We start from the raw sequence: 15,010 nt of genomic DNA on the forward strand, positions 1-15,010 counted from the left end.
GATAACCCGTAAGACAGGCAACATTAAATGCTGGATAAACGGTTGTTGAACACCAATCAAATGAGCTCATACCTGATCTTAATTGGGATTTCATATTTCTCTACAAGGATGCAAGCAAATCTACTGTGGTATGAAGTTTAAATACATACAATAACAACATATACATTACAGAAATGCCACAGGTTTCCCAATAATTTCATCTTGAAAAAGTCGTGTGACTGATTGTCAATTTCTTCTTAAATAATAACTCATAAATATAGATATAACATAAATATTATCAAACACAATAGCAATCAACGGTAAGACTGTGTTTTAAGTGTTTAAATAACTTTAACATAATTAAGATCCCATCACGTTTTCTTTTGAGGTCAGCTTATTTTACAAGGAAACACAAAAGTACAGCCAGAAAGAAGAAAGAGGACCCACCTGTTTTTAAGTAAAATAACACTTAAGCCATCGTTTTAAAAATGATCTCAGATCTCATCTGCTATTGCTTTTTATGATGGGGTCATGCTCAATTTTAGAACCATAACTCCCTGTATTTCAAAGAGAAAAGGTAAAGGGTCAAGAAGGTGATGGTAGTGCCAAAGGAATAGGAGATGTTGCAGTAGGAACATAACATTTGCATAGTTCAGCAGCATCATCTTTTTCCTATGTTCCTAATGACTCCCTTTATAATCTACCTGTGCAGCCATGAAACCCTCCCCCCCCCCCCCCACTTATCACTCCCGTGGCTCGTTATTACAAGGAGCGAGACGAGAGGTCTATTTTTACAAACGAGGGGGTGAGAAAGTGACACGGAAGGTGAGATTTTCATGTGGCAAAAGAAAGCAGAGTTTATCGTTTGCTTCAGAAACAGATTCTGCTGTAAATGTACCTAAAGTGGCTCAGAATGAAAGTATTTTACCCTGTGCTTTTCTGGATTTAATGTAGCCAAAAGGCCAACTACACCCAAAAGTCGATTTCATTTCTAAAGCACCATATTTGTGTGCCCATTTTGTGCCATTCACTGCCTTTTCTGAGTTGGTTTTTCTGTAAGGTAATCATTCTCTTGAAACAGAAAGGTGAGGTCAAGCGCGAGCCCACGGCAGAAGGAAAGACACGATCACAATGACGAGAGAGAGGGAGAGAGGCAGCAGGAGGAGGAGGGTGAGAGGGAGAGAGAAGGAAGCTGGCCATAGAGACATCAGACATTTGGAGCCTCGGGGAAGTTCGCCCGGAGTCTGTTGCCTCTCGACGTTCGGCCGGCAGATGACCAGTGGCCTGACCTGTGATATGCTCTCCTGGAAGACAAAGATGTGAGAGTTGTTATTGTAGGGGAAAAGCTTAAAACACAATGCACATTTCAAAGGGCTACTGACACAAATATATTGTTGTGATAATCAAAAGAGCCCAATTGTTTTCAGCACTATTTGAGTGATTCCTCAGCAGTGGTGATATGGTAAAGAAGCTGAAACAACTTATTTCCCATTTTCTGTTAAAGTGCTCATTCAGTACTAATTTCCATCCATCCAGATAAACTCCTGCCACTTCTGTTTGATTTATTCTAATCTAATCTGCTAAAAAAGAGGAAATAAGTCACACAAATTACAAAAAAGGTACCAAGCAGCCATTGGTGTACATTACATGTTTAGAAGTACAGTAAGTTATCATCACATATATATATCACGTATTGTAGGACTCTATAATTTGATTTGAGACAGTTTGGAAGACCTGAAAAACGCTGACCAATCAGAGCAGACTGGGTTTTTGGGGGGTCTTAAAGAGACAGGCGCTAAAACTGAGTGTTTCAGATAGAGGGTAAATACAGGTATATTCAGATGGACAGTATGAGAAAAATAATGTGTTTTTTCAACATTTAACAATGCAAATATGTTCTTGTTGAAACCCCAAAAAATATTATGACCATACATGTGAGCATTGTATGTCTCCTTTAATTGATCCAAATAGGGAAAGTCTATGGCAGGGGTGTCAAACTCAATTTCATCCCGGGCCACATCAGCATTATGGTTGCACTCAAAGGGCCGGTTGTAATTTTAATTATATATAAATATACATATGTAAATATATAATATATATTAAATAATGTATTATATTACATTGTTGGCCCTGCATTGGATTATTATCAGCTCTGGTAATATCTTCCTAAATAACTACGTCTGAAAGCAGAAGTCTATGGCAAATAATTGAAAGTAAATATTCAACAATTACACCAATTGTATTGTATATTATATTCTTTGCAAGCTCTTGCGGGCCACATAAAATTAGGTCGCGGGCCAGATTTGGCCCCCAGACCTTGAGTTTGACACCCCTGGCCTATGGGATACTGTCACTGCAACCCTGTTTAAAAGCTGGATCTACAGCTGTGACAATATTTCTTTCCTGAAACCTCTGTGTTGTGTTGTGTAATTTGGTGAACAGATGTACCGAAACACGACTAATTAGAATTCACATTGCTGTGTTTTCTACCTCCAGTATGGTCCTGCTGTCTGCTCTGTCAGGGCTGAGCCTGAGGTTCCAGCGGTGTGTTTGGTGGCTCCGCCCCCCGTCGTCCTCGCTCTCCGTGGTGTCTTGCCGCGCTACCTGTGGACGCTTTCGTCTGCGCGAGCTGATTCGCTGCAGAGAACCTGGCTCCTGCAGTCTGAACCAATCAGGTTAAAGGCACAAGGTCAGAGAACTACAAGCAAAGATGTACCGTGTGTGGATATGAAAGTGTGTGTGGATATCAAACCTGCAATCTGTGTCCTCTATATCAGCATCTGCATCACTCTCCCCCTGAGGGTCTGACAACACACACTCCTCCTGCACAGGAATGACACATTTAGCAACTAGATCAAGTATGTGATAAAAATGACAGTTTAAAAAAAGGCATTCATGTTAAACTTATGATATGCTAATTTAATGACGTTGGGTAAAGTATCACAAGCACTAATTATGGATAAACTCAACCACCAAATCTACAGGTTTTTTTCTTTCTACGAAACCCAGATGAGTAAAAGTGAATCATCACTGACCGCCACTTTCTGTAAACCAAAAATAACAACACTTGATGATGGCATTTGTGTGAGTGCGTGTACTCATGCGTCACTTTTTTATAATCACCATTTTTATTATGCATGAATCCGCTGACTCCTCAACGCATGACTAATGAGTTTAGAGACACCGAATCTGGCACTTCCTACGGATTTTATTTTGATTCGAAAATACAAAGACTGAGTCATGATAATCGTGTAGTGAAAATCTGATATCGTGACAGCCCAACGCTACAATTGTTGATGTGTCGAAGTATCTTAGATCACTATTTTAAGCAAACACTTTTTCTTATCACCTTATCATTTTGGCTGAAGGACAGTTAGCTTAGCTTAGCATAAAGACTGCACAGAAGGGGTAACAACTAGCCTACAAATTATAAAGTAAAAAATGTAATAAAAATACCTACCAAGAACTCTAATGCTCAATTAACACTGTATCTCTCTTTTGATTATACTGTTTTAACCAGAGGGTTATGTAGTCTTTCGTGGCTAAGCCCATTTCAGTCCCTATAGCTGTAGCTTCATACTACACAAACAAAAAATGTTAAGCTGTTACTTTAAATGAAACAGTGGAAACACAAGTGTCATACCAATCTAGTTCAAGAATAGATTGTATTATGTATGTAAAATATGTAAAATATTTTGTCTCCTGAGTTGTTGTTTTTTTGGGACAGATATGCCTTACATGATGCAACCTTGAAACCACAGCTGCCTGCTAAATGAAAACGCAACATAAATATATTCACACACATAAAGGTCGGAAAATGTCTGAAATAAATAGTTACACGCACACGCATGTCAAAAGAAACATACATTACCTCCGTTCCGTATCCCTCGGAGAACCTGGTTATCATGACTCTGTTCTTTCCACAGTGTTCACACAGGCGTGTGTCCTGAAAACACTAAGTGAAGAATATATGATGGATTCAAAGACATATACCAGTGCCTTTTAAACATACAGTAAAGAACACAAAGGCAGTGCGAGATAGAGGTCAGCAGCAGGTAAGAGGCATGTATTTAAAGCACTATTAAAGATGGAGAAACAGTCGACGGCCACAGACTCTTAAGTGGTGAGCCTGAGCACTCACCGGCGTAGGTGTGTGTGCTTCTGGATAAAGTGTACAGGGACCGACCTCGCACAGACACGCTACATCCACCTCTCCACAACTCGCCCCCATCTGAGACACAGACAAACACAGACAGAATTGACAACCTTGTGAGAACGTTCTTGTCCCTTTATTCGTTAGCAAGAAACATATTTACAAAGTAAGTTAAAGGAAAACAGTTAGAAGTATATCGGTATCATTTAGAAGTTACATGGAGACAGCAAAAGTATTTTTATAAATGCTTCCGTGTTGGTGATGTGATTCCTGGCTTTTTAACCTACTCGCCTTTTAAACTGCTCAAAAGTGGAGGAGTTGACTGGCACTGCCAGACATTTGAGTTATGAAAGCTGATTAATTCATATGATTCAGTCAAAGGACATCAGAGATATAATTAAATGCAAAGTGGTGGCCGTTTATTGGAAGTTAAAGTTGGATTCACTGTATTGTATTTTTTAAAGGGACACCGCCAAAAGCTGTCAATCTGGATTGTTAGTGAGTTTGGTGTTGATATCAGCCGTAGAGGTGCTGCTTTCTCTCAGATTGAAGTAAATACAATTATATTGCACTTGGCTTAAAAGTGCAAAAAAATCTATATTTTAAAAAGCGGGAATATACTTAGAAAACTACAAGAAGCTTGTGACAACAGGAGACGTAAACATTAATGTCCTTCTGCACCGTGATACAGTTGGCAGGTTTACTTTGGTGGAAATAAAATAGTTCCTACTTCGAACAGCTCACAAAAAACTCTGTTGATTAACTTGAGTAACCAGGTCATGATTCCTTGAAAGAGACATTGCTGTTGAATTTGCAAACATATTATTTTTGCCGCATTATCACCTTAAATGTGGGGTAGGTAAGTTTGAGAAACCGGCTCGAGATACACTTTTTGTTATATTCCATGGAATGCTCTTAACATCCCGATAGCAATGAATATCTGAAGTGCTTTGATAAAAAATCCATAAAAAATGTCCATCTGTAGAAGCCGTGGCGCTGTAAAAAGCACGACCAATCATCTGAGCCGGCCCGGCTAAAATAACTGGATGGCCTACCTGCCTGTCAGCCTTCCATCTGTGCACAAACTTATCTCGTGCCCTCATTGATCATGTGCTCGTTCGTGTGTGTTGGAGGAGGGGCTCTGTAAGGAAGTGGCAGATTTTCTCCGGTTGTGTATTTTCAAATTCTAGCGCACTCGAGCCGGTTTCTCCAAAATTACCTACCCCACCTTTAAGCTGAGTGCCATCTAGTTCTGTTATATTGGAGAGAAGGCATATATCTCACACATAACAAACTAGATTGATTGATATCCCTACAGCTTGATGGAAAAGGTTGTTTTGATTTTAGGGTGAACCGTCCCTTTAAAGGTAAAATATAAGTCTCAATATCACGGATCAAAATTTGAATCTGATTTTACTTACAGTACCTTCAACAGATTCCTAATGTAAATGAACTTGACAGGTATAAATAAATGACCTCACCACACAGTCATTGTCAGACGTCTCTCCAGAGGAAAAGAGACCACGGGAGTCAGATTCCCTCCGCAGCATGACCTCTGACCCAGCTCACACACTCACATAGACCTGCTGCGGCACAACAAGAACAGAGTCAGTTATAGTCCTCTCTAACATGTCGGCAAAACATTTTGACTAATGATTGGATATTATTTGTAAAATCATGTAATGAAGATCCAATCAGAATTATGTTATTCCAATTAATTATACAAAGCCAGTTCTAGTTTATTCCCATTGACTTTCTATGTAGGCACTAAGAAGCACATCAATCCTCAGTTATGGCTTTATTATTGATTGATAAATTAAAACAAATTGATTGATAATATAGGATATATATTCCTACAATTCTTATATCATAATGGTGGACTTGTTTGTCCTTAAAGTGAAACAAAAACATTATTTTCTTTTTTTTTCATCTTGGTGTTACAGTGGTGTACAGATTTACGCAAACAACCTCACTGTAATCTGTCTGCACTCACATTACGTAATAGTCTACGACAGTCAATGTAAGAGCCTGACAACTTTTCAGATAAAGATGCGAGGGGGGAAAATATAGGCTACTGTCAATATCAAGAGGTCATGTTTTCATTTTCAAATGATATTTTAAAAAACACAACATTATGATTTTACGCACAGGCATGGTGAAAACAATCTTAATTTTCTAAGCGACAACAAAAAATAACAGAGTAGCCTATCCCGTTTTACCTCCAACGCATCCCGTCCAGGAACATGGAATAATAAAGGCATTAATAAATAAAAAAAGTGAATGGACTTCTGTGTTTAGAGGATGAGCAGCAGCACGCGGCGATGCCTCTCATCATTTCGCGTAAAAGAAGCCATGACTTCGCGCAGATGGTGAATGTTTGACATTGTAGAAAATCCTCTGTGTGATGAAAGCCAAGCGCGCACACGGGGACACCGAATGTTCCCAAAGCAACGCGGGAGCGCGGATAGCGGCAGGAGGGACTTCCGCTCGAGACTTTCGAAATAAAAGACGATATTTTAAAAAAGTTAGTAGGAGGATATACTGAATGCATGCAGTCCTATATTCAGGCAGTGACTGTGTATTCTTTAACTTGACCAAAAGTGGTAAACATTACTACTGCTACTATTATGTATTTTCTACTGAGAACATGTATATTGTTTTACATGTTTGAGGTTTATTCGTATTCTATTCAATTTTTAAGAAATGTTGAAATTCGTGTATATTTACTGCTGCTGTGACAAAACAATTTCCCAATTTGGGATAAATAAAATATGTATGTCTATCTATATCTACATAATCCTAATTTATATCCTTCACATCCCAAATAATCCCACATAACATATTCATGCATTGCTTTATGTGATGTTTCTGGCAATACAAAAACTATTTAAAACACGTTTCAAGTTTTTTTAGACAGTATACAAACAGAAAATAATGGATCCACAAATGTAGAACAGGGGAACTCTAATACATATTTATTTACTGCAGGCAAACATTATCAATTATAAATCCTACCATCATAATTTGATTATTCTGCTATGGGACACAACTAAACTGTTTATATATTAATAGTAACCTTTAGATGAGTATCATGTAAGTTAATACTGCGTTTTACAACAACTTAAATTCCAGACTTGCATAACCGAGTATCTGAAATGCTCGACTTGTTTGTCTTCTTTTGTCAGCGTTCTCGCCCCAGGTCCATGATCTGAAAGTGGTTTTGTGAACCCACCAATCAACAGGTCCAAAGGAGGCGGCCCACGTACATCCCTTCCCTGCTCAAAACCACCACTGCATTCTTCCGGTGAATGTGTACACTGGTATGTCATTGTCTTTCAAGAACATTAGAAGTTAAGTTGCTGAGAGTAAAATAGTTCACATTTGAAGGTGGGAATTGTGTGGTTACAATTGAATTCAAGATCTCGTTCATAGCACAGTCATCGTTTGCAATGAATTGAAGAACATGTTGGCTGAAATGTACTTTTTGAATTCCTTTTTTGAAGCATGCTTGAAAGTACTGTTGATACATTTTCATTTAATCGTTTATTTGAACCGGGGCAGTGCACATTGATGAACACTTTAAAACAAAATAATGCTTTCAAGTTTAAATTAGCCGGATTTGAGCTTTTAGCTAATTTCCATCCGTAGTCCCGTCACATACAACATTTATGAACATGACAGTTATAAACATGGCAAAAATAAATACATGATATGCAGAAAGAGCATGAGCAGCCTATACAAGCATTAACCACATGGCAGCACAATGTAGCAGCTACGACACATAAAGTGCAAGAGGAGATCAAAGAGCTACATAAAGTGCAAGAGGAGACACCCCTGTATTAAAGTGCATTTAGCGGTGATTACACGTCTGTTTGTTTCTTAACCATTGTTTTAGTTGACCTTTAAAACTATTGAGAGTGGGACAATCCCATATCTCAGTTAGGAGGCTATTCCACAATGAGCTGCCCTTAATTGTCCAAAAGTGGTCCGTCTGCGGTGGACTTCACAGTCTCCTCTGGTTTCTGACCTAGTGCAGCGTCCAGTGTGTTTTTTGTGGATGAATTCCCCTAAAGGGGGTGGGGGAGTCCATGTAAACATTTATAAAAAAAAGCACATTTTAAAAGACTTAAAATTGTCAAAACTCAAGAAATTGTGTTTTTCTAGGATGGTACAGTGGTGGAATGAATGTGGCTTTCTGTCAAACACCTTGATAGCTCTCTATACAGCTGTTCTATTTGTTTCAGGTTTGTGGCACAAGCAAACGACCAGTTTGTAAAACAGTATTCAATGTACATATAAATGAATGTAAATAGGAGCTTGGCTTGCCAAATAGAGCTCATTTTGGCCTGAATGTCCCATGAGCCCTGCTGTTGCACTGAACAAGATTACGTGTAATTAGGGGCGACCTAATGTCCGAGGGAGGGATCCTCATTATGGCTGCATGTGGACCATACAAATGACCCCTGTGAGCATAACTGAACACTGCATGTGATTCAGCAATGTTTTCCCTTACATTTTTTCGCCCAGTTTTGCTTGGATACATTGCAATCGCTGCTCTACATATTAATGCTTTACTAAAGAAAATGTCCTCAACGTTGCATAATGACCAATTTAGTATGCATGTGTACTTTGTTTCGTCAAGGCAGCTGTGATGAATGCATTACTGCATGCTGATGTGTCATCCTCAAAGGGTTCATGTAATAAAAAAATGGGATGCAGGAGAGAATTTGGGCAATCGTGCTCTTTTATGCGTTCCCAGGGGAGAAGGGGGAGGCAGGAGAGGAGGGAAGGAACAGATCTTCAGAGGCAGATAGAGACGTTTGTGTATACACAAGTAGCAATACAAACAGGAGATGTAGGCTCGATAAGGAAATTAAGGGAAAGGGTGCAACTCAAATAAACCAAGAGTGATACTCCAACGGACAAATGTACTTCTCTCTCTCTCTTTTTGCTTTTCAAAATTCACTCCCTGTCACAGAACCAGAATCAGAAAGAGATGAAGGTGAAAGAACATCATTTGGATATTGCAGAAGTGCTACAGAAAGGCGATCTTTGGATTTTCTCATCAGATTTGCACGCCGAACTAAACACAAACCATCAACTCACATGAATTCTTTCACATGGACCGAGGTCACAATGGATTTTTGGATCAAAGCGGCAGATTCGGCTCGCCCCTAAAGGACAATCACTGCAGCCGAGGCAATTGCAGGGTACGGTGCAGCGAGAACACCCAAAGGTGGTTTGAAGATTGTGATTTGGTCGTGTGAGTTATGCGCTTCTGTGGTCAACAAGTGAAACTGAGCATCCACAGACATTCAGATGCAGATACACAACGTCTGAGGGGAGTACTGTTCGCACAGTGAGAGGAAGAGCTGCTGTGTGGAACATCACGACAACGAAGAAAATTAATCTGACCCAAAAAGGCCTTGTTTTTATCCAAAATGAGGAAGGAGACTACTTTTTTCTCGAACTTATACCCTGGTTTGTTGGGGTAATGCTTGAAAATATCAACAGAACTTTTCTTGTAGTCACAGACAGCGTTGAAAGACCAATGAAGGAATCAGACCAAACCAAGGATAACCCCCTGACGTTGGATTTCGACCAATCCTGGGGTTCATTCGGAAAACCAGCTGCACGTCTTTGCCTCAACACCTTGGATTTCTCAGACCTCTGGGACGAGGAAGACAGTACCGAAGACGAGGGGTCCAATTCCACCAATGAATTATCGACGGGTTGCCTCCAAGCCCCTCCAGCACCCCCTCCTCTTCCTCCCCCTCCTCCACCTTTGACCTTGCCCTCCCATAAAGGTGCATCCACCAAATCTCATACCTTGAAGCTCCACTGGAGGGAACTGCCGAGTTTAGCTCCACTTCCCAGGATGACGCGCTTTGGGACTCAGACTATTTGGGCCGGGCTTGAACCGGTGCATTTGGATACAAACAGGCTGGAGTACCTGTTTGAATCTAAGGGCAGCAGCACCACTTTTAATGTGGCTTTTGGGAGGCAGGTAAGATCCTTTGGATGGGATAATGTCTCGGAATTGGGCTAACAAACATGCTTTCTACATTTTGCAGTATTCATTTCCGGAATAAACTAAAAGCAACCACAGTTTTACCCCGTTTACTAAGTTTCTGCCTCAATTATCAGTCTTAAGATTGAAGGTTGAAGTGGCAAAACTGATATGGTTATGATCACAAAGACCACCATTTTGTTTGGCAGCACCTATGGCCGCTATTGGTTCAATGTCAGAGTTAAAAATATAATTTCCCCCAGGAATGTTGTTTGTAATACTCTTAAAGCCTATATACAGTCTACAGTAATGCTGAAAATGCAAGGGCTTTATAATCAGTAGGCCATGGGTAAATCCCCAAAGAGTTGAGCTCATTTTGAAATAGATAGTGACTCAGTAGACATGTATTTAAATGAAATTCTTACTAATACTTTAGGTGCAAAATGCAACCCTAAAATAAACTTTTAACATGATGTATGTATAGTACATCTTTACATCTGTCTCGTGTCTTTTTGTATACCCTAACACAGAAGCAGCCATCAGTTTCAGTGTTGGGGATGAAGAGGAGTAACATCATAACCATCGCTCTGAGCAGCCTCCCCCCTTCCCGCCTCCTCCCCCCTGCCATCTACAGCATGGACAGCAGTGTGCTGGACAGAGACGACGTTCAGGTATACAATACAGCAGAGGTCATGTCCTGCAGAATTCGAGCTTCGGCATTTAGTTTAACCTTTAAAGTTGGATAGGCTATTTGTTGCCCTCACCATACATTTATAACGGCTAAAAGAAACCTGAGCTGGGTCCTGAATAGTCCTGCAGTATGGTTTAATCTCTTTCCACATTCCCTTCTGATACAGCGGCTTAAAGAGCTAATTCCAACAGAAGAGGAGCTGAGTCTGATCAAGGAGGCCAAGGCCCTGAACCCCCACTCGCCTCTGGCCCCCGCCGAGCTCTGCCTGCTCACTTTGGGGGAAATACCACATCTGAACTCCAGGCTTCAGCTGTGGGCCTTTGCGCTGGACTACGACTCGTTAGAAAGGGTAAATGAGCATGGGACAGAAATTTGTTTTGACACTTCAAAAGTACAAAACAAAAGCTTTTTGTTAAAAGAAATTTCGTTTTTCAACCCCATCATGAAAACACTCTTGCATTTATGTTTGAAAATGTAGTTAGCATGATGTACTCTCTTTAAACTAATTATGGATCTGAACACTTTTTTTGTTACCGAACAATCCTGTTTTGTTCAGTTGACAAATCACATTGGAGTTGGCTTTGGTTGAGTTAAGCTTAAAAGACACTTTGGAGAAAAAATTGGCAGAAGGCATTGGCCGAAATGCAATCTCGGTACCCAGTGGCCATTGTTTGATAACAATTTAGCTTATAATTAGCTAGCAAACTGACCACGTGTGAAATAATTTGGTTGTATAGTTGCCCAATCTATGCCAATTCTATGCTTAATTGTCGTCAAACAATGGCCAATGGGTATTAAGGCAAACTGTATTCTTGTATCTCAAGTTGATTATTGGACTATCAAAAATAACTGGCACACAGTAAAGCACGCCTTGGCACAGATAGTGATGACTAAGCTGGAACCTGTTGAAATATTGGCTTTTGCCACCCTGATGCTTACCTGTGTCACTGCGATGATAGACGATTGGTTCAGAGATTGGCATGCTACAATGGAGCCACCTACACTTGATACATCATCAACAATACCATCATGACAATGTTAATCCCAATAGGCATCCAGTAAAACAAAACACACCGCCCACTCTGTCTGAATCATCACATTGTGCTTATCGTGACAGGAAGTTGCTGAGCCTCTCTTCCATCTGAAGTTGGCCATGGAGCAGCTTGCAGCCAGCCAGACCTTCAGATGTATTCTAGCAACCGTGTTAGCGATTGGTAACTTTCTCAATGGATGCAAGGTGGGTGGCTCCAATTTTTGTTATTCGTCTTTAATCCACTTGTAATTGTAAAATTCTCACAACTTATTGTTATATCCTAAGGCCCGTGGTTTTGAGCTGAGTTACCTGGGGAAGCTTTCCCAGGTGAGGGACACGTACACTCGCCAACCTCTTCTGCTTCACGTCTGCGTGTTACTGTTGCAACTTTACCCACAATCCTCTGACCTCTACTCGGACATCACCGCTGTTACTAAAGCTGGCAAGGTGCGTATTTGGGTCTATATGTGTGTGTGTTTATCTCCTGTGTGCAGAGGTGGGAGAAGTGCCAGTGTAGGAATACTCTGTTCCAAGTAAAAGACCAGCAATCAAATGTTACTCAAGTACAAAAGTATTAGCATAAAAATATAATTAAAGTATCAAAAGCAAAAGTAGTCATTGTGCAGATTGGTCCATTTCAGAATGATATATATGATGTTTTGATTATAATTATTGATGCATTAAAGTGTTATCAAAGCTGGTAAAGGTGCAGCTAGTTTGAATGACTTTGCATATTGCAGGGTAGTTTGTGAATTTGCTCTAGGTGGAAAGTCTGATTTAAGTGTTGATTATATTTCACATCATTTATCAAAATCTGTAAAGTAACTAAAGGTATTACATAAATGTAGTTGAGTAAAAGTACACTATTCACCTCTGACTTGAAGTGGGGTAGAAGTACAAAGTAGCATAAAATGGAAATAATCAAGTGCAAGTGTCTCAAACGTTCCCCTTTCTTCTTCTCTGCAGTTCGACTACTCCCTAGTGCAGTCCAACTTCTCCCAGCTGGAGGCCCTGTGCAAAGCATCATGGGAACAGCTAAAGATTTTGGACAAGGCAGAGAAGAAGACAAAAGATAGAAATGAGAAGAAGAGAGGAGGAGGAGGTGATGCTTTGGCCTCAGAGGGCTCGCTTCGTCACCGGCTGCCAAAGATTTTTAAAGAGTGCGAGGAAAGGCTGAAGGTCCTGAAGGCCGTTCATCGGCGGGTCATCAACAGGTGTGTTGCGAGTGCATTTTTTAAAAAAATGTTGCGGCTAAGAGCATTTTGGAATCTAAATATATTATAAGAGTTTGAGCTGGTTTGCTCCCATTTCAGAAAAGAAAGCATCTACGATACACATTTGGGATTTTAGTTTACGGCAATTTGTCTCTTTGCATTTGTAGATTTCACCTTAGTTAACCAAGAGTACATTTTTTAGACATAGGCCATACTCTGTCATTTGTTTTACTTCCTGCTGTTGTTCAGTAATACCTTCTGTGTTCCTCAGGTTCCACTCTTTCCTCTTATTCCTGGGCTACTCCCGAGCTATGGTGAGAGACACGAAGGCGGAGGACTTCTGTAAAACCATCAGCAACTTTTCCTTGGAGTACAGGAGTACAAGACAGGCCGTCCTCATGCAGCGAGAGAGGGAATGCCAGAAAAGTGGATCAGAGAGCCCAGGCCCTAACACGCCTGTAGGCCGGAGGAAACACCAACAAACTCCAGCAGAGGTTTTTATTTCACATAATTTAAAAGTGAAGCACTTTTCTAACTGGTTTTGTCAAACAGTGGTGAAATAAGTATTCAGATGCTTTACTTAGTTACGTTGGTATTATTGTCAAAATAGTGCATTCCAATTCTTACTAAAGTGAAAGTACAAAAGTATTATCAGCTAAATGTACTTAAAGTATAAAAAGTAATCATTGTGCGTTATTTGTGAATATACTTATGTGACATTTCTATATCTTTTTTATCTTTTGTGAGTTAAAGAGTTAGTCCTCCAGTTTAATTTTTAGAGATGCATTTTGTTAAAAATAAAGCTGTTGTGATAAATGTAGTTGGGTTAAATTACATAATTTCCCTTGTAAGTGTAGTGGAGTAGAAGTATAAAGTAGCATCAAATGTAACTTAAGTACAGTCCTTGAGTAAAAGTACTTTACACAACTGTTGTTAAACCGGTGTATGTTGATCAAACAGGAAAATGAAGAGCAGTGTAAGCTGGAGGAAGTTCTGAAAACACCTGATTTCAACCTGAGACTGGATTCTAGTTTGCCTCGAAACCGCAGGAAGATCACTGACATCACAGGTACTTCAAATACTCTGTTTCTTACCATCTATCTATGAAATGTATCATGCTGAACCCACTTTTGTTTACTCCTCAGGTCCATTCTCACGGAAAATGAAGTGGTGACCCTGCTGATACACTTTAGAGATGTTCAGTCGCTATGTTGGAACCAAGTTGTTTGTAATTATTGTTATTATTTATGACATTGTTGTTAAAAGTGACTTTTTTGCCACGCAGTTTTGTCTAGCAGTACGGTTCATAGAATTTCACATGCAATACAGTATCCATTTTAAAGAAATTATGCAAAATCTGTTTTGAAATGTGTATGCATAGTACTTATTCATTCTGTGTCTTTGTATGCACCATTTATACCAAAGCAAATTCCTCGTATGTGTTAACCTACTTGATAATAAAACCAATTCTGATTCTGATTAAAAAACACAAGGGCTCTCACGTAAGCATTTAGACAAAAATAAAGCCTCAAAAAACAAAATCTGCTCAATGTATAACTGTCCAGCATATCTGGATTGTACATAATGTCACATTATATTTAAATGTGTACCTGTCTGAATACTGCATCTTTGTCTCTGTTAGATAAATAAAAACATAGATAATAACTTTTTAAACCTAAAAAAAAAACAAGGGGAGTCTTGCGCTCAATATAATATTATTATTAATAATAATAATAATAATAAATCTGGTCGGACGGTGAAACCTTTTGAACAAATTCAGCATAACAATATAACATTAATTCAAGGGGCACGAGGAGCTAAAAGCTATGATATTGCAAATAATATATAATACAAATAAAAATGATGTCTTTGGGTAAAATAAAGGAAGCTACAGCAAAAGGAATAACTACAATAAAATATATGAACCTAT

At 39.5% G+C, this 15,010-nt stretch overlaps 2 protein-coding genes across 6 annotated transcripts; one reads left to right on the forward strand and one right to left on the reverse strand.

The window, feature by feature from the left end:
- Positions 1-121: 121 nt before the first annotated feature.
- On the reverse strand, positions 122-6,554 carry LOC307031451 (uncharacterized protein). 3 transcript variants are annotated; one of them, XM_079668580.1, is made up of 7 exons: positions 6,352-6,554; positions 5,614-5,718; positions 4,121-4,210; positions 3,851-3,925; positions 2,732-2,802; positions 2,470-2,641; positions 122-1,283 (listed from the first exon to the last, which is right to left on the reverse strand). In XM_079668580.1, the coding sequence occupies exons 2-7, from the start codon at positions 5,680-5,682 to the stop codon at positions 1,071-1,073; spliced, it is 690 nt and encodes a 229-aa protein (XP_079524706.1). In that variant the 5' UTR covers positions 5,683-5,718; positions 6,352-6,554; the 3' UTR covers positions 122-1,070. The 3 variants fall into 3 exon arrangements, with proteins under 3 accessions (XP_079524706.1, XP_079524705.1, XP_079524704.1); XM_079668579.1 differs by having other exon boundaries at positions 3,851-3,934; positions 5,614-5,715; positions 6,352-6,552; XM_079668578.1 differs by having other exon boundaries at positions 3,851-3,934; positions 6,352-6,551.
- On the forward strand, positions 2,535-14,590 carry LOC307031449 (FH1/FH2 domain-containing protein 1). 3 transcript variants are annotated; one of them, XM_079668575.1, is made up of 11 exons: positions 2,535-2,668; positions 7,375-7,452; positions 9,111-10,139; positions 10,673-10,813; positions 11,000-11,182; positions 11,951-12,070; positions 12,152-12,313; positions 12,833-13,080; positions 13,352-13,574; positions 14,041-14,149; positions 14,226-14,590. In XM_079668575.1, exons 3-11 carry the CDS (start codon positions 9,627-9,629, stop codon positions 14,252-14,254), a joined length of 1,728 nt encoding a protein of 575 aa, XP_079524701.1. In that variant the 5' UTR covers positions 2,535-2,668; positions 7,375-7,452; positions 9,111-9,626; the 3' UTR covers positions 14,255-14,590. The 3 variants fall into 3 exon arrangements, with proteins under 3 accessions (XP_079524701.1, XP_079524700.1, XP_079524702.1); XM_079668574.1 differs by lacking the exon at positions 2,535-2,668 and having other exon boundaries at positions 6,774-7,452; XM_079668576.1 differs by lacking the exons at positions 2,535-2,668; positions 7,375-7,452 and having other exon boundaries at positions 7,504-10,139.
- Positions 14,591-15,010: the final 420 nt, after the last annotated feature.

Source organism: Notothenia rossii, assembly GCF_949606895.1.
Source record: "Notothenia rossii genome assembly, chromosome: 3".
NCBI lineage: Eukaryota > Metazoa > Chordata > Actinopteri > Perciformes > Nototheniidae > Notothenia > Notothenia rossii.